An 18,654-nucleotide genomic window follows, 5' to 3' on the forward strand; every position below is an offset into this window, starting at 1 on the left:
AACATTTTGTAAATTCTAAGGGTGAGAAAATATTTCACATGCAGAAAATTGATCATGAAATAAACTGGCCTCTTCTTCACACACATTTTTTCCATGTTTACCCTGTCTTCTTCACAGTTCATCCAACCACACATGCAAAGCATCTACTAAATGCCATTCTAATGTGGACAATGGTTAACACATTGTTCTTTTCTCCTGGAATCAGCTACACACATGAACAAAATACAATTTTAGAGAGAACCTTAAAGTGAGGTACCAGTGGCTCACACCAGCTGGGATCGAAGGATCCCAGTTTGAAGCCAACCCAGGCAAGAAAGTCTGTGAGTTCCTCATTTCCAATTAACAACAACAACAAAAAGCCACAAGTGGAATTATGGCTCAAGTGGAAGAATGCCAGGGTGGTAGCCTTGAACAAAAAGAGCTCAGAAACAGAGTCCAGACCCTGAGGTTCACATTCTAGGGATAATGCCAAAAAGTGGGGGGGGACCCCCGCAGGGGGAATGGAGGAGACCCTCAAAAGTAAAAATGGACAATATTTGTCAGGAATTAATAAAAATTGGGGTAAAGAACACGTTCTCTTAACTCTTAATTCTGGAAAGAGCTACTATGGGGATGAGAGTAAAATACTACAGACTACATTTCAAAATTCCACACTGTTGCCTGTTTCCAAACATATTCAATGTACGCATGAAGGTGATTCAAAATCCTCCTGTATCTAAGAAAGACAGACCAGGAAAGAAAGCAAAAAAAAAAAAAGGGGGGGGGGGAGGGGGGAACGTTGCTAAAGCTCCAAATTAGTAAAAATACAATGCTGCCATCTAGTGGTAATTTAAGCGAATCTCTTTTCTCATTACAAATTTGGGTGAGAAAAAAAAATAGAATTTTACATAGTTGCATAAACTCTCAAATTCATCGTTCTCCTTACAACTAAGAAAAATACTAAGAAATATAAATACGTAAAATCTTTTAAATATTTGTAAGAAATGTAGGCATTAAAAAATAATCAACTAAAACATCTCAAAGAACTAAGGAAAAAAAAATGGTCAGCCTTTTTCCCAAAGAGAGACCTCTGTTGAGCTCAACAGCAAGCTTCAATCAAAAAGAAAGAAAATTTACAGAAAACAAGTATTTTCCTAATTGTGTTGAAAATAAATAGTTCCAGGTCAAAAATTTCTGTTGCAAAAAATTTCTCTAGTCATCAGCACCATCCCTGAAATAAAGTCAAATGAAATGACTACAATATTAACTTCATAGCTAGTCACAAATGCTTGAGTGTTGAGTTCTAATTCACCACAATACTGGTCCCTTTCTTCTTCTAAATTCTACTGATATTCAGATGAATCACCATTTGTTTTATGGACTGTTAACCTAACAAACTCAAAAACAGAGTTGTTGTTGTTGTTTTTAATGCAGCTTCTATTTACAAATATATGGTAAAAAAAAAAAAAAGAAAGAAAGCCCACAGTACACAACTTTTTTTGTCAGAACCAAGGAGGAATCTCCACTGAAATTTACAGAAGATGGACAAAAACTGAAAAAATTTCAGTGCATAATGTATCTTTGTGGGTACATAAGGTACATTTTAGAGTTCACAGATACACTTGAAAGCTCATGCCTGTAATCCTAGAAATAGAGATAGGAGGATCAAGTTTTATTCCAGCACAGGGGAGGAAAAACCTTAGACCCTATCTCCAACAAAATGCTTAGGTCTTGTAATCCCAGCTACTTAAGAACTGTAAAAGAATTGTTGGAGCAAAAAGCCTGAGACCCTGCCTAAAAAAAATAACTTTAGAAAAAAAGGGCTAAGGGTGTGGCCCAAATGAAAACAAAAGTTAAAAATAACAAAGAAAAAAAACCAGAAGGCATTAAAAAAACACAACAATGTAACAATTTTAAATAAATTAAAATCATCTATGTCAAGCCTGGCGCTGGTGGCCCATGCCTGTAATTCTAGCTACTTACTGGAAAAGGAGTCTGTAAGACTCTTATCTCCAATTAAATAACAAAACAAACAAACAACAACAACAAAAAAGCCAGAAGCAGAGCTGTGGCCCAAGTGTAGCACAAAAGCCTGGGGACAGAGCCCTGAGATCAAACCCCAGGACCAACATCAAAAAAATAGAGAAATAAATAAATCATCTAGGTCAAATAACAAATTCAATCAAGTATAAACTCTTTCATATTTACTAAAAATAAAACAAACACAATTCTTGGATCAAAAAATACCAAAACTATATATAATTAGAAGCAACATAAGGAATAAACACTAGATATTAATATTAAAATTTAGACTGGATACAGAGTTAAGTTGCAACCTAGTTGAATTTAAAATTCTTTGATCATCATACAAAAACAAACTAAAAATTAGGAAAAGAAAAAAAATAACCTGTGAGGAGGCAAAAAAAAATTTTTTTTTTAAAAACAACAAAAAACTCCTTAAGGATATGAGTAAACCAAGAGCCAGGTTTTTTGTTTTTGTTGCCAGTCCTGGGGCGTGGACTCAGGGCCTGAGCACTGTCCCTGGCTTCTTTTTGCTCAAGGCTAGCACTCTACCACTTGAGCCACAGTGCCACTTCTAGCCATTTTCTATATATGTGGTGCTGAGGAGTCGAACCCAGGGCTTCATGTATATGAGGCGAGCACTTTACCACTAGGCCATATTCCCAGCCCAAGAGCCAGGTTTTTACAGTAATAAAACAAGAAAATGGGGGGGAGGGATGAAAGTGAGGTTGTTTGTTTGTGCCAGTACTAGGGCTTAAATTCAGGGTCTGAGCACTTTCTCTTGGGTTTTTCACTCAGGCTGGAGCTCTACCACTTGAGCCACACCTCTATTTAAGACTTTTTGCCTGTTAATTGGAGATAAGAGTCTCTCAGATCTGTCTACACCGGCCGGCTTCAAATCTCAATCATCACATCTCAGCTTTCTGAGTAGCTAAGATTACAAATGTGAGCCACCCAACCCCAGCTAACAAAATTATACTGTAAGCACAAAGAAAGAGAGAGAGAAAAAAAAGCAAGAGAACAAGTAAAATCACATTTTGCAGGTGTCATACAGACCTCTGGTACATTATGAAGATCTCAATGTCACATAAGAAAATATAAACATTGTCTCAGTGAAAAAGCTAAAAACCAGACACACAAAATCATATAAAGCTGAAAAACTTGCCCAATAGAACCTCTTTCACCTAAAACTGGGCAAAAATCAGAGTTTTATAAAGAGATACTACCAATCCAAATTTCATGAAAATATACTATCATTATTTAAACAGCTTTAGAGCATAAGGTGTGCAAATAACTGAGACAGTCCCTAGAAAGGACACTGACTTGTCTAACTTGTGACCAAAGACATATAATCTTTAAACGGGTGTGTAATGTTTATTATTAAAATAGGTAGCTGATAAGCAAGAACACCATGTGGTATTCAGGCAAGAGAGAAGTTTATTCCCAAACTGCTGGCCTGTGGCTGAGATGATGCCTGGCCAGAGAGGACTGAACCACAGAAGGGCCATCCATGCTTTATCTAGGGTAGGAGCGGGAGGTATAACCAGGTGACCTCAGAGGTATGAATGTGACCTTTGAGAAGGGGGAGGTAGTTGCCTCCAGGTATACCAATTATCTAGGTACCCCAGGTAAGGGGCACAGACTTAAACAGGTGCAGGGGGGGGGTCTGCATGGAGCCCTTCTGGGGGTGGACCTTACAGGTTGAACATTAAGAGATCAATTCACATGGACAAGTGAACTTATTCTTAAAAATCTAAGGGTGGCTTAATATCAGGAGCATAATAATGTATACAATACAGCAGGTTATGGCATTATAGAGTTAATTATATTACTGTTTTTAAAATATGATCACTATCCTGAGTCTTAATGAAATACTGCACTGTCACCATTTTTTTCTTGTTACTAAATTTCCTCTGAAACCATTTTAGTGGGACCCTAGTAGGGTACTCTAAGTTATCAATCCAAACCTTTCTGTATTGTACAGTTATTTCTAATCATTTTCTATTTTAATATTGCTGAGGTATTATTGTACACAAATATCTGCTTAAATAAATCATATACAACATCATTATTTAAAGGATGGCATAAAAAAACAAATGCTGAAGTGATTATCTCTGGGAAATGCATCATTATTAATGGTTTTCATTTTCTTCAGAACACTATTCTGTTTTCCAAATTCTCTACAAAATGAGTTTGGAAAGTGTCAAAACACATACAAGAATATCCAAAGAAGAAAGGGGAAGGAAGAGAGGAAATTTAAAAATAAATCAGCCATCTGTCTATTGCTTTGAGTCAGCTTTAGCCACAAATTTTTATTCCCTTTAAAATTTCTAAAGTCACTGATGGAAGAGATTACTTTATCTACCACATGTATGTATGGTTTGTTATTTTGTTTGTTTTTTAAAAAAAGAAGTACACTCATCCTCATTTTTTGTTCCATTTGTTGGAGGATGTGGAACAGGAAGACCCATGAGAAGGAAGAGGAAGGGACTGGTGAACACATTTTCCAATGACAGCCATTGATCTGTGTGTATCTCATTCAGCTTGAGATATATAAAGATGACTGATGACCTATGATTTTTCTTAAAGTATGAGTAGGAAAATAACACATTTTGTAAGTGTCTGTTTGGGGGAACAGTCAACCCCTTGAGTTGTAGGCATGGTGCTTGGGCCCTATTTCCCAGGAGAAATGCAAAGATCATACCATTGCTTATAGTGAAAGGTAACATTGTCTGATTTTTGTTCTACTTTCTTGTGTAGATACTGTATATAAAGGACAAAGGAGTCTTAATTTAGTCTTTCTGGATGTTAGAGAGGTTGCCAGTATATGACAGAAATAGAACTAGTAGATAAACAAACTTTGTATGTTTGTGTTAAAATTCCTAGAAAAGGTCCAAAGACACTAGCAGGTTACTTTATCTGCTACATGGATGTATGGATTCCTTTTGTTGTTGTTTTAACAAAAGAAGTACTGTTCTAAATTTATACTTTCCATTTAAGTTTAAAAACTTTAAAATGTTGAATACTGTTTCTAATGAGCATATATAAATGTAGTAAAAATGCCATCTATTTACAGCACTATTCAAAAATATGATTATCATATCATGAATAAATATGCCATAATATCTTCTCTTAAGGAGCACTAGGAATGCAAATAAAAATCACATTTAATTAACTATTCTTGATTCCCTTCCCCTTCCCCCCAATCTCCGCCTGTACCAGTGCTTGAGCTCAAGGACTAACCTCCCCAGCATTATTGCTCAAGGCTGGCACTCTATCACTTAAGCCAAACCCCCAGTCCAGAACTTAGCTTGTTAACTGGAGATGGAGTCTCACAGACTTTTCTGTATTAACTTTTAGAACCTGTATAGTTTAGTTCTCAGCTTCTTGAGCAGACAGCATTGTGTGAGCCACTAGTACCTAGACAGGTTACTTATTCTTAAACTTATAGATACTCATGCTATCTTTGAGTTAGCTTTTTTAAGCTAAGGGATAGCACCAAGGCCCTGAGTTCAAGCCCCAGGACCAACACAATAAATAAACACATATATACACACATAAACACATAAAATCTGAATCTGTTATCCCCAAAACACCAAGCTTACAGAAGCTTAAAATAAAGATAGCACAGCCCTCCAGAAAATAAAAAACAGCCATGCCAAGTCTGGCAAAGAAGCCTCAGGACTCCCTGCTATGCCAAAAGAAGTAACAGCCATTCAACACTTGCTTGAACTCCACAGGTCCATTCCCCATGTAAGGTCTGCCATGTAATGTCTGCTGGGATAAACAAAATCCTCAGTCATGCCTAAAGCAGACTCTTGCATCATATAAATGTCTGTTAAAAATTTATATTCACACATATAAAATTTCATGTTCATTGGTGCACTATTCACAATAGCCAAATTATAGATAAAATGTCTCAAGAAATGCAGCAGAGAATTCCAATACACCAAAAAGCTACTTCTTTAAAATGTCAATAAAATTGGTAAGCATCTAAGAAGACATAACAAAGAACTAAAGAGAGAAGACACAAAATATCATTATCAGTAAAAAAAACCAACAAACCAGGGCTGGGAATATGGCCGAGTGGCAAGAGTGCTTGCCTCATATACATGAAGCCCTGGGTTCAATTCCCCAGCACCACATATATAGAAAATGGCCAGAAGTGGCACTGTGGCTCAAGTGGCAGAGTGCTAGCATTGAGCAAAAAGAAGCCAGGGCAGCGCTCAGGCCCTGAGTCCAAGCCCCAGGACTGGCAAAAAAAAAAAAAAACCTACAAACCAATATAGACTCTGCTGACATCAAACAGTCAGAGAACATTACAAACAATTCAGCAATAACTTAAAATGTCATACCAGGTTAATACAATTATAGTTCACAGATATAATGTTTGTTTATAATGATCAGATGTTAGCTAATTCCTAATTTTATAATCAGTAAAGTATTATACCCAAAGGCCTTAAATGAGGAAAATATATTAAGATTTCTACTAATAAAACACCACAATTTCATATGTTTAAAACATTGTCTCAAGAAAAGCAGGAAAGAAACTCAATGCAACAAAAAGTTACTTCTTAAAAATGTCAATAAAATTGATAAGCTTCTAACTAAACCAACAAAGAACTGAAAAGGGAGCACACAAATTATCATTAGCAGTACTAAAACCAACATCCAATAAAGACTCTGCAGACATCAAAACAGTAAGAAAACATTACAAAAATTCATCTGACAACGTAGACAAAACAGACCAAGTCTACCACGACTCACTCAAAATGAAATAGATCATTTGTATAACTCTAAAATTAATACAGAAATTATATCTCTAACTTAAATAACTATCAATATCTCTTCTGAGCATATACAAAGATTATTTTCTGTGATGGTGACTGAACCAGGATTTAATACATGCTAGACCCTACTACTGAGCCACACACTCAACCTCAAATGTAAAACTTCTAAACAAAATATTAGCAATTATCCACAATAACCCTGAATTTATGCCACAGATACAAAAGGCCAGTTCAGCATTCTAAGATCAATTAATATTAACATACAATATTAAGAGACTAAAGTTGAAAACATACAATCTGAGCCATTAGTACATTCATAATAAATTTATAGTTGTATTCAATTTGGACAAAATCTACCATAATGTTAAATAGTAAAGGGTTTGCTGATACAGGAGTAACTCTTTACTAACAAATCAAAGTCTAACCAGTTTCAAATTTTGCATAATTGAGAATTTTTATTTCTTAAAAAATGTTATTTATTTTTTGCATTTATGTGGTAGCATGGAATTGAACCCAGGGCCTCATGCATGCTAGGCAAGCACTCTACCATTCAGCCATATTCCTTTCCCCTAAATATAAGAATTTTTATATTATATAATGCAAGAGAATGAAACGTATTTTTGTTAGTGATTCTTTTGTTCAACTTCTGTCCTACAGTGAGATGCCTATATGCCTTCATATGGGAAAGAAAATTATCTTACCATAATTAAACTGACTGTTGGACTTTTCACAGTTAATGATGTTAAATCTATATGCAATGCCTGGACGCATTCCACTGACTTCAAAGTAAAACCACTGATGATAATGATTGCTGTTTATATCCGAGTTCAGAATAAGATCATATTCATTTCTGAAAATAGAAGATAAAGACATCTGATGAAAATTAGGGAAATACCTACACACATGTAAAATGAGAACATTTGAAGTGACTTACTTTCTAATTTGAATTACTTTGCGCAGATTCCCTGATTCAAATTTGGAGTTAAACTTCAAAATATCTCCTTCTTCTGGAATGATGTAACTAAATAAATATTTTAAAGTCATTATACTATGTATATGTGTTAAATAGATAAGCAAAAACTAAACAAAACTACATTGTCCATTAAAAGTGCTCTCATTACTACTCTACACCCTCATTACTTTTAAAACACAGCAAAGAACAAACTCTGGTTACCATTTATAGACACAAAAACATAAAATAAAAGAAAACAAAAAACACTGTAATTGCAACTATAGGCTTGTTCCTACATCTATACTAATAAATGTCAATTCTAAAAACTTAGTTATCCTATAGGAAAAAAGCTAAAAAGTACAAAAGAAAAAAGAACAGCAATCATTCTAATACACCAAGAAGTTTTGCAGGTAAACATACTATTTTAAATTTAGACATCTACATTATCAGCAATCTCACTTAATTAATATAAAAAGTTACAAGTATTAACTTGATTTTAGTAGTTACATAGTAGCTACTAGGTGCCAGGTATTGTTAGTTTAAGCAGTAAATGACAAGAGGATTTGGTGGGGACTGTTGAAAACTAGCAATCCCTGCTCCTTCTAAAGGAGATGGCAATTTGTCATCCTGACAAAATGAAGGATCAACACAAGCCAGTATTTATATGAAAGAATCCACTTTTAAGTGGAGGTAATTTCATTTTCTATTCAAAAATACAGTGTTTACCTTTAAAACACACCTGAAAACAAATAAAGGCTGTGTCATGTGCAATTTAAGCAACTGAACATGATTTACCTAAGTATTATCACACTGTCAAAAGATGAAAACGTGGGCTGGGAATATGGCCTAGCGGCAAGAGTGCTTGCCTCCTATACATGAAGCTCTCGGTTTGATTCCCCAGCACCACATATATGGAAAACGGCCAGAAGGGGCGCTGTGGCTCAGGTGGCAGAGTGCTGGCCTTGAGTGGGAAAAAGCCAGGCATGGTGCTCAGGCCCTGAGTCCAAGGCCCAGGACTGGCCAAAAAAAAAAAAAAAAGATGAAAACGTAACACTGATAAAATAGGTGGAAGTTAACTTAGTTAACTTAATTTTTATCTCTTATAAATAACACTAAAATTTTACTATAAACATAAAACCTGTAAAAAGGGATTTATTTTTTGTTATTTTTAATATATATTTTTTAATTATCAAACTGAATTACAGAGAGGTTATAGTTTCATACATTAGGCATTGGATACTTTCTTGTATGTTTGTTACCTCGTCCCTCATTCCCCCCCTCCCCCTCCCCCTTTCCCTTTCCCTTCTATTTAAAAGCACTTACTTCGAGTTATCTAAGTCATATACCACTCGATCTATGATATCACTTTGATGTATTAGCCTCTCAATATCCTGGGCAATTTTTGTCCTGAAACCATACAAGTTTGGGCAAAATTCATTATATATGTCAGTGAACAACATTCTCCAAAATAAGTTCTGAACGAAACAGGTAAATTACAAAAATTTCTTTAAAATGATCATTCTGGTATCTATATATGGTAAATAAAAGTATACTACTAGGTTAACAAAAACCAGCAACAACTGGAAAACAGCCATGTATTAGAATACAATCAATCCAATGGTTAAAAAAAGCAGAGGGCAAAAGGAGAGAAATGGTAGGCTGGCCAGCCTAAAAATGCATCTTAGGCCTTTCTACATAGAAATGATGTAATTACTCCCTCTTAGGCAAACAATTTTGGACAATTAAAGTAGAATTATTAGAGATAGTAAGGATCTGAAAAGTCAGAAATTTTATAAAAAGGAGATTTTTTTTAAAGCTACTTGAGCATTTCATGTTCTGCACAATCCCTCCTCTCCTCTGTAATAGAAAAGGAAAAGTGGAAAGGAAGATTTGAGTCAGGGCTAGAAAGCAAGTGGTCCTTTTGTTCTCAGGATTCTCTGGACCTGATCTAAATCATTTAGCTCAACAAAACTGACACTCAAAGTTCCTAAAATCCCTACCACTGCAGTAGAAGACTAAGCCACTCTCAGTACTTCAATATTTTAAGCCAAGTAAAAGTCTATCCAGAGGCATCAAACTATAGCCCAACAGAACAGCTCAGGATCCTGAAGCCACATTCTGGAACCTCATGTAGACTGGCCACAAAAATCTTGACAGTGTTAGAATAACATAGGTACTTCCCATACTTTAACCTGTTCTTAGAAAGTTGAGTCAACTATGAATTTATTTAAATTTCAAGTTTCTTTGCTCCATCTAAAGGTAAGGCAGAACTGTGGCTTAGAGATGTACTAAGAGCAGAGTATTAAAAAGTTTGACAAAATAGTTGTAATATTAAATCTAAGAATATGCTAAACAGTGAAAGATTCCTTACCTTCAGGACAATCTGAAACTAGCCTATTTCCCAACTTTGCAGTATTAAGGGACACTAAGAGTATTATAGTTTATGGATAGAGTTCCAGTCTTAAGTGTCTCCAAAAAGGCTTGTGTGTTAAAGGCTTCATTATCAGTCCATTAATGCTACTGTCTGAGGGTGGGGGAAGCCTTAAGGGCTTAGTGGGAGGAAGTTAGGTCACTGAGGCAGGCCCTTGAAGGGAATACTGGGACTATGGCTGCTTCTCCACTCTGCTTCTCTGTCATCGTGAGGTAAGCAGCCTCGCTCCACTATTGATATTTGCCCCACCTTGATATTCTGACTCACTGCAAACCCAAACACAACAGAAAAGCCAATCTAGATGGATACCATGAGCCTAACTAGACCTTTTCTCCTTACAAGTTCTTTCAGATGTTAAAGTGAAATATGAACATAAAAGTTTAAATAAACCAAAAGCCTCTTTTACTTCAAGAATTTAACATTATCAGAAAGATATTAAAACATATGACAGTTATAATATAAAAAGATCATTAGAAAGTAAGAAAGTGTTAAAAAAAAAAACCTTAATCTACTACACAATTACTTCAATGTTTATTCAATGAAAAATCACTCACTATATACCAAGTAGCTATTATGAACAAAAACATAGTATCAAAGATGTTCAGTGAGATAACTTGAAAATACCAAATTCTTTCCAAGAACTAAAAGAACAACAACCAAAAAAGAAAAAAAAAAAACCCACAACTTTTTAAGCCTGGTGCCAGTGGCTCACGCCTGTAATCCTAATGACTCAAGAGGCTGAAATCTGAGGATGGATGTTCAAACCAAGTCAATGCAGCAAAGTCCATGAGACTCTTATCTCCAATTAACCCTCCAAAACCAAAAATGGTGCTATGGCTTAAAGTGGTAAAAGGCTAGCCCTGAGCGAAAAAGCTCAGGGACAGCATCCACAATCTGAGTTCAATCCCCACAACCAACCAAAACAAAAACACTTCTTCAAGTACTATATAATAAATTCAGAATTTACATTAATTAGATCTTCAACAGAAAAGTCTCATATACATGTGCATATATTCAAATATACCATATGAAAACATTAAAGTGTGAATTAAAGACTAAATATAGGGCTGGGATGTAGCTCAGTGGCAAAGCACTTGCCTAGCAAGTGCAATGTTCAGGGTTCAATCCTCAGTACTCCCCCAAAAAAGACAAAAAATAAAAAATAAAGACTAAATACAGGGCTGGGAATGTGGCTTAGTGGTAGGTAGAGTGCTTGCCCGCCATGCATGAAGCCATGAGTTCAATTCCTCGGTACCAGATAAACAGAAAAAGCCATAAGTGGTACTGTGGCTCAAGTGGTAGAGTGCTAGCCTGGAGCAAAAAGAAGCTTAGGGAGAGTGCCGGGCCAAGTTCAAGCCCCTGAACTGGCACACACACAAAAAAGACTAAATTTATGCATTCATTTAGTAAGTAAATTTGATACAAAAATTAATACTGATGAAGTATTTATTTATTTATTTATTTGTTGTGCTGCTCCTGGAGCTTGAACTCAGGGCGGGCATGGGTGCTGTCCGTGAAATTATTTGCTCTTAAGCCACAGCTCCCTCCACTTCCAGCTTTTTTGGTGCTTAATTGGAGATAGAGTCTCATGAAATTTTCTGCACAGGCTGGCTTCAAAACGATGATTCTCAGAGATTTCAGCCTCTACAGTAGCTGGGATTAGAAGCATGAGCTACCAGCACCCAGGTTATGTTGTGGGTTTTATCAAAATTTTATTAAAAGACTGATTATAACAGCTAAGCTCTGTCATCAGTTTTCATATATAAAGCAGAGTCTTACAGGATCAAATAGTTGACAGAAGTGAATGAAGCTGACTGGTGAAAACAGTTGACAGAAGTGAATGAAGCTGACTGGGGAAAACAGAAGAACATGGGTCCTAAGAATAAGCTGACAACAGCCAAGTTTGAAAAAGCAGACGTTATCACATCTAATTAAAAAACAAAAAACAGAAACGTGAAAGTAATAGAATTCTCTGAAAATAGTTATTATCCATGTCTTCAAAGAATAAGAGCTAAAGTACTCTTTACAGATGTGATCATTACATATACATACACATATATTCATATTTATATATACATATATGATTAACAAGAGACATAATACAGACTAAAGCTTATACGTTGGCTCTGCAAGCAGTTCATATTACTCAACAATCCTAAATTCCAACACATATTTGAATAAAAGAAATAGCACCTTTCTCATAGGGCTGTTATGATATTGAATGACACACAAGTATATACTGCGTGTAAATGCTTAGTATTCAATTCTGCATCTGCTTCATAATATTTAATAAATGTCATCTGTTGCTTTTGTTCCTATCGCTATTTTCCTATTGTTCATATTCCAGAAGTTCTTTTGTTTCTCCCAAGGTCCAAAACTTAATATTAACTAAGTCTATGATTTGTTTCTTCATGTTGCTTTTCCACAGCTCTTCTACATTTTAAAATTTCAGAAATATATTGATATTATTGAATTATCAAATATGACACTAGGACTTAAGTGAAAAGTCTGCCTTTGAACAAAACCCATATCCTCCATTCATCCAATCAGGTAACTACTTTTATTACTATCCTTCGGATTTTGTTTTACAAAAATGTAATCTTCAATGGTTTTACTTCTTCCTGAATAACATAAAACACTTTATTTCATTTAATAATACATCTTATAGCTTTTTTCTTAACAGTACATACTGTTCTTTGTTTTTTAACTACCATATTATTATTCATTATTATTATTTTATTATTCATTAAATATATAATTTATTTCACTTGTCTCATTGACACTTGATTTATTTCCTATCTCAAAACAACACTTCAATGAAAAATTATATCATTTCATTTATATGGAAGTTACATATGTGTGTGTACGTGTGTGTGTGTGTATGTGAAGATCTCATAAACTCCTAAAAATGGGATTAATGGCTGTTTAAGAAGTTACAATGTTAATAATAACAGATCCAGTCTGATTGTCATAGATGACTGTAGGATGGTCAATTGACAGACTCACCCTCAGTGTATGAGAGCCTCATCAATAGAATATGCTGTTCAACTAGATATTAGCCAATTTGATATGTAAGAAATGGTATTTAAGTACTTTTCATTTCTCTTATTTTTAGCCAATTAAAACATTCTGTTCTTAAAACGATACTTTCATTTTGATGAATGCATTTTTAGAAAATAAATTCCTTTTAAAACATGCAACATTTTACATAAAATAATGTACAAGAAATTGTATATTTAGTTGTAATCACATCTATGAAAAAGTAATTAAAAGAAAATAAATTAATGCGCAAATAATGGTTTTCTTTTCAAAGAAGACAAAAAAGTGACCTTCCTTATTTCATTTTCTCAAGTTGTAATTTTATAGAATAGGAAAACAGGGAAAATTCACCAAAAATGTTAACCATACTTTCAACTAAAACAGATGTTTCATTAAAAAAATTTTAAATCCAGCTTAAGCCAAAACTATGGCTTCAAGTAATCACTGGTGTGTTTATACTTTTTACTATGTCATTACTTCAGATATGAATCTTGTAATTAATGACCTTCTTTACCAAATGAAATAGATATCTTAATAGTTTGTTAATTTGGTATTGAATTTTTTATTTCAAGATGGAGGTCTTACTATGTTATGTTACTCAGGCTGGTCTTTAAATCTTGGGCTTAAATTCTCTTGCCTCAGCCTCCCAAGTAGCTGGCAATGCAGGTATATACCACCAATCTCAGCTTACTAAATAACTTTAAAGGAATCTAATCTTCCTTGCCCAGGAAATGAGAAAACAGTAAATCTTCATTAAATCTGATATTCATTTCTAATGACAATACATTCAGATAGAGATCAAAAGTTGTCAATAATGCACACAATGTTGAGCAATTGCTCAAAATGTAACTTAAAGAAAGCCAGGCACACTTGCACAACTATGTTCATTGCTGCACTATTCACCACAGCCAACATATACAAATAGCCCAGATGGGCCTCAATGGACAAATGGATCAAGAAGATGGAATTTTATTCATTCATTAAAAAATATGTTACAAAAATCAGGGCCAGAGAGACAATGTATACATGTTTTCTCTCACATGTGGAGGCTAGAACTAATTATTAACTGCACAGGTAAACACACACGGGGTAGTACTCAAGTATAGACAAATGTACTAAGTGAAGCATGGTGTTCTGGGGGGCAAATTCAAAGGGTGTAATGCCTTAGAAAAACAGTTCACAAAATAAATACCAGGAAATTGGCATTGACAGTTTGAGGTGGAAGACAAGGAAAGGAGTATAGGAAGCGGAGAATGCAGTCCTAACAGTAAATACATAGTTTATAAAATTTAAACAATCGAGGGAAGGAGTTGGGTTGGGAAGGATAGAGGAAAATGATTTGTTGATAATCAGTTCATAGGATGAATGGTAACTCCTTTCTACAACTATTTAAAGAAAATAAAAATATAATAAAAAAAAGAAGGGTAGGCAAGTTAGGATACTCAAACAAGAACTGACACGCTCAATTAATTTCAAAATACAAGTATCTCTGAGTACTTATAAAATATTTACTACCAAGGGGTAACAATGATCAAGACACATTATATTCATAAACTGCTTTGTTGAATGTAAATGCCTGTGTTGCACAAGTACTTAAAGATTATATATATACATATATACACACATGTATGCATGCATACAAATATACACCTATGAGTCAGTGTCCGGTCCTTGAGTTTAACCTTCAGGACATAATTAATTAATTACAAAAGGAAAAAAATCCAACCTACCTCCTATCCACAATAATCAAGCCTTCAAACTACCTAACTACAAAATCAGAAAATATTCTGTTAAGTATCAGGGTTGTTTGGGGTTTTTTTTCTGTAAAGCCCTAGTTTTTGTTATAACCACTCAACTCTACCACTGCTACACTAAAACAGCCACAGAAAATACTTATTTTTAAACAATGGGCATAGTTGTGTTTCAATGAAACTTCAGAGATACAATATGAATCTGATATAGTATTTATATGTCCCAAGACATTTTTTTCATTGAACTCTTAACCATTTAAACGAGCAAAAAATGTGAGCTTCTTAGGTGAATATGAATAGGCAGTGGGGTGGATTTGGTACATGGGTCTTAGTTTACCAATTTAAGCGAATAAATACGTATTTCATTTTTCTATTTTGATCAACTAATAAATAAATTTTAAATCACAATCCTTGTGATTAATCTTGACTGTATTAAGATATAACAAGGAAATTAGTAAAGAACATCTCCAGGTATGTCTGAGGGTATTGCTAGAGACAATAGATTTTACAAAATGAACTAATCCAGAAGTGGCACTATGGCTCAAGGTGATAGAGCACTAGCCTTGAGCAACAGAGCTCAGGGGCAGTGCAGTGCCAAGACTCCAAGTTCAAGCCCCACAACTGAACAACAAACAAATAAACAAAAACCAATCAATGATTAATCTCTGGAGGGAATTTTAATATGATGGCATTATTGGGAGGTGGTATAAAGCAGTAGGTGGGGCTTTTAGAGAAAGTTGTTCACTGGGATATGTTCCTGGGCTATATCTTACTCTAACCTCTTCCTATATTCTCATTCTCTCCTTCCATCCCTATGTTTTCTGGTCACTGTTGCACATGGCATTTCACTGCCCACCCTGTTATAATGAACTGACTTCTCCGATACTGAGCAAAAGTCCCTCCTATAAGCTGTTCTCAGGTATTTTGGCCATGAGAACAGCTAACTAGAACAACATGGAGGTATAAGGGGAAGAAAATGATTATGAAGTAATACTTGACTATAATACATGTCATACATTATTTTCCCTGTTAATATTAGTTGCTAATGAGAACTGTCTCAAACTTGAAACTCAATGATCTAATTCTCAAGTTAGTTGAGAAAGTTAATAAACAGAGAAAGAGGGAGTAGGGAGGGAAAGAGAAAGAGAGGAGAGAGTGAGGGAGAGAGAGAGAGTGCACCAAGACAAGACTAAAACTTTTTTTCAGAGGGTATCTTCCCATGCCCAGATGTCTCAGCACACTGAACAGCCTCAGCAGTCCCCATCAAGTCTAATCCAACTGTTTAAGTATTCATGCTATATTATGTTTTGTTGTTCTATTCTCAAACTGATGTTATTTGAAGGAGCAAATAATTCTGAAGTTTCCAACTTATTACTAAAGAAATAACAGTAAAAGAGTGAAGTAGACAGAGGAACTAGACCTTCGAAACCTTGCCTTTCGAAACATATGCCTTTGATCATCAAGAATATATTGTTTGCCCCACTTCCACATAAGCAATTGATAGGTATCTGCAGTGTGTATGAAATAAGGAGAGAAAAATGTAGAAATTCTTTATGTCTAAATAATGTTCAAAAACTAAGTTGGGGGCTGGGGATATGGCCTAGTGGCAAGAGAGCTTGCCTCATATACATGAGGCCCTGGGTTCGATTCCCCAGCACCACATATACAGAAAACGGCCAGAAGTGGCGCTGTGGCTCAAGTGGCAGAGTGCTAGCCTTGAGCAAAAGGAAGCCAGGGACAGTGCTCAGGCCCTGAGTCCAAGGCCTAGGACTGGCCAAAAAAAAAACAAAAACAAAAACAAAAAAACTAAGTTGGGAACATGTTAAAAAAACAAGTAAACCTAAAGTTATGAACATCATTAGAGAAAAATGCAGTAGAGATAAATATGAGAACCAGACTATTACAACAAAATATAGAACTTTTGCATCAGTACAATCATTCTCAGGATCTGCTATACCATATTACAATAGAGAAAAGTCTTGCCTCTTATCAGGCATCTGACAAGGAAATATTGACAAGTATTAAACTCAATTTGTGGGCTGTGAATAGGGCCTAGTGGCAAGAGTGCTTGCGCCATATACATGAAGCCCTAGGTTCAATTCCTCAGCGCCACACAGAAGTGGCACTGTGGCTCAAGTGGCAAAGTGCTAGCCTTGGACAAAAAGAAGCCAGGGACAGTGAGTGCTCAGGCCCTGAGTTCAAGGCCCAGGACTGGCAAAAAAAAATAAAAACATAAAAATAAATAAACTTAATTTGTGATAAATAGAATTAAAAGGTACCCATTATAACATACAGTATATAAATCAGTCAAACTTGGTAAGTAATCATCACATAAAGTATATGATAACACGTTGAGTAACAAAGGCTTTAAGGTTGCTTCAAAAGTTATGAATAATTTCTTTAATAACGAATAAGAAAAATAACTTTTTTTCAAGGACTCTTTGTATAAGGAAAGAAATATCTGAAACTTTTGGAGAGGGATGAACCATTCCATCCTTAAAAGTGCTTGGAGCCCAGTCTTATTTTCTCATGGAATATTTTCCAGGAGCAGATAATGGTTTAAAATTACTGAGATTTTCAGGGCTTGTATTACCTTGAGTTTCCTTGTGTTCCCTCTCCCTTGTACTTTAACTTACATACCAACCTTACACATAACAGGGGGTGGGCTGGCAATATGGTCTAGTGGCAAGAGTGCTTGCCTTGTATACATGAAGCCCTGGGTTCCATACCTTAGCAGCACCACATATATAGAAAACGGCCAGAAGTGGCACTGTGGCTCAAGAGGCAGAGTGCTAGCCTTGAGCAAAAAGAAGCCAGAGACGGTGCTCAGGCCCTGAGTCCAAGCCCAGGACTGGTAAATATATATATACATACACATACACACACACACACACACACACACACACACACACACACACACACACACCAAGACTCATCAAACTCTTGTCTTTCATCATTCCATTTACCTCATACAATCAAAATTAAATCTTAGCCAGGCACTTGTTGGTCATGCCTATAACCCTGGTACATAGGAAACTGAGACCTGAGGATCACAGTTCAAAGCCAGCCTGGACAGGAAGGTGCATGAGACTCTTACTTCCAATGGTTCAAGTGGCAGAGTCCTAGCCATGCCCACAAAGGCTCAAAGACAGCACCCATGCCCTGCGTTCAAGCCTCAGGAGCTGTACACACACACATGTTTAAGTAAAGTTCTGATGCTATGTTAAATGAGATTCCATAACTGTGGACTTAGGGATTAATGAACAGCACTAAACATACACTAGTCAAGTAAAAGTGATAAATCTAGGTCTACAGATAAAAATAAGATGCATTTGTTGCTTTAAAGAAGTTTATATTCAACCGGGCACCGGTGGCTCATGCCTATAATCCTACTCAGGAGGCTGAGATCTGAGGATCATGGTTCAAAGCAAGGCCAGGCAGAAAAGTTCAGGAGACTCTTATCTCCAATTAACCACCAAAAAAAACAGAAGTGGCGCTGTGGCTGAAGTGGTAGAGGCTAGCATTGAGCTGAAGAGCTCAGGGACACTGCCCAGGCCCAGAGTTCAAGTCCTACCACCGACCAAAAAAGAGAAGAAGTTTACATTCTTTTTTTTCTTTCTTTTTTTGGCCAGTCCTAGGACTTGGACTCAGGGCCTGAGCACCATCCCTGGCTTCTTTCTGCTCAAGGCT

At 35.7% G+C, this 18,654-nt stretch overlaps 1 protein-coding gene across 5 annotated transcripts in view; it reads right to left on the reverse strand.

Moving 5' to 3' along the window:
• Positions 1–18,654, reverse strand: part of Agtpbp1 (ATP/GTP binding carboxypeptidase 1) — a 176,994-nt gene that overhangs the window by 56,528 nt on the left and 101,812 nt on the right. For all 5 annotated transcript variants that reach the window (XM_048331509.1, XM_048331495.1, XM_048331502.1 and 2 more), the window contains 3 exons: positions 9,067–9,150; positions 7,726–7,812; positions 7,493–7,641 (listed from right to left, as the gene is read on the reverse strand). In XM_048331509.1, the coding sequence (XP_048187466.1) occupies positions 7,493–7,641; positions 7,726–7,812; positions 9,067–9,150 (320 nt within the window). The remainder of the gene's footprint in view (positions 1–7,492; positions 7,642–7,725; positions 7,813–9,066; positions 9,151–18,654) is intronic.

This window comes from Perognathus longimembris, chromosome 1, assembly GCF_023159225.1.
Source record: "Perognathus longimembris pacificus isolate PPM17 chromosome 1, ASM2315922v1, whole genome shotgun sequence".
NCBI classification, from domain to species: domain Eukaryota; kingdom Metazoa; phylum Chordata; class Mammalia; order Rodentia; family Heteromyidae; genus Perognathus; species Perognathus longimembris.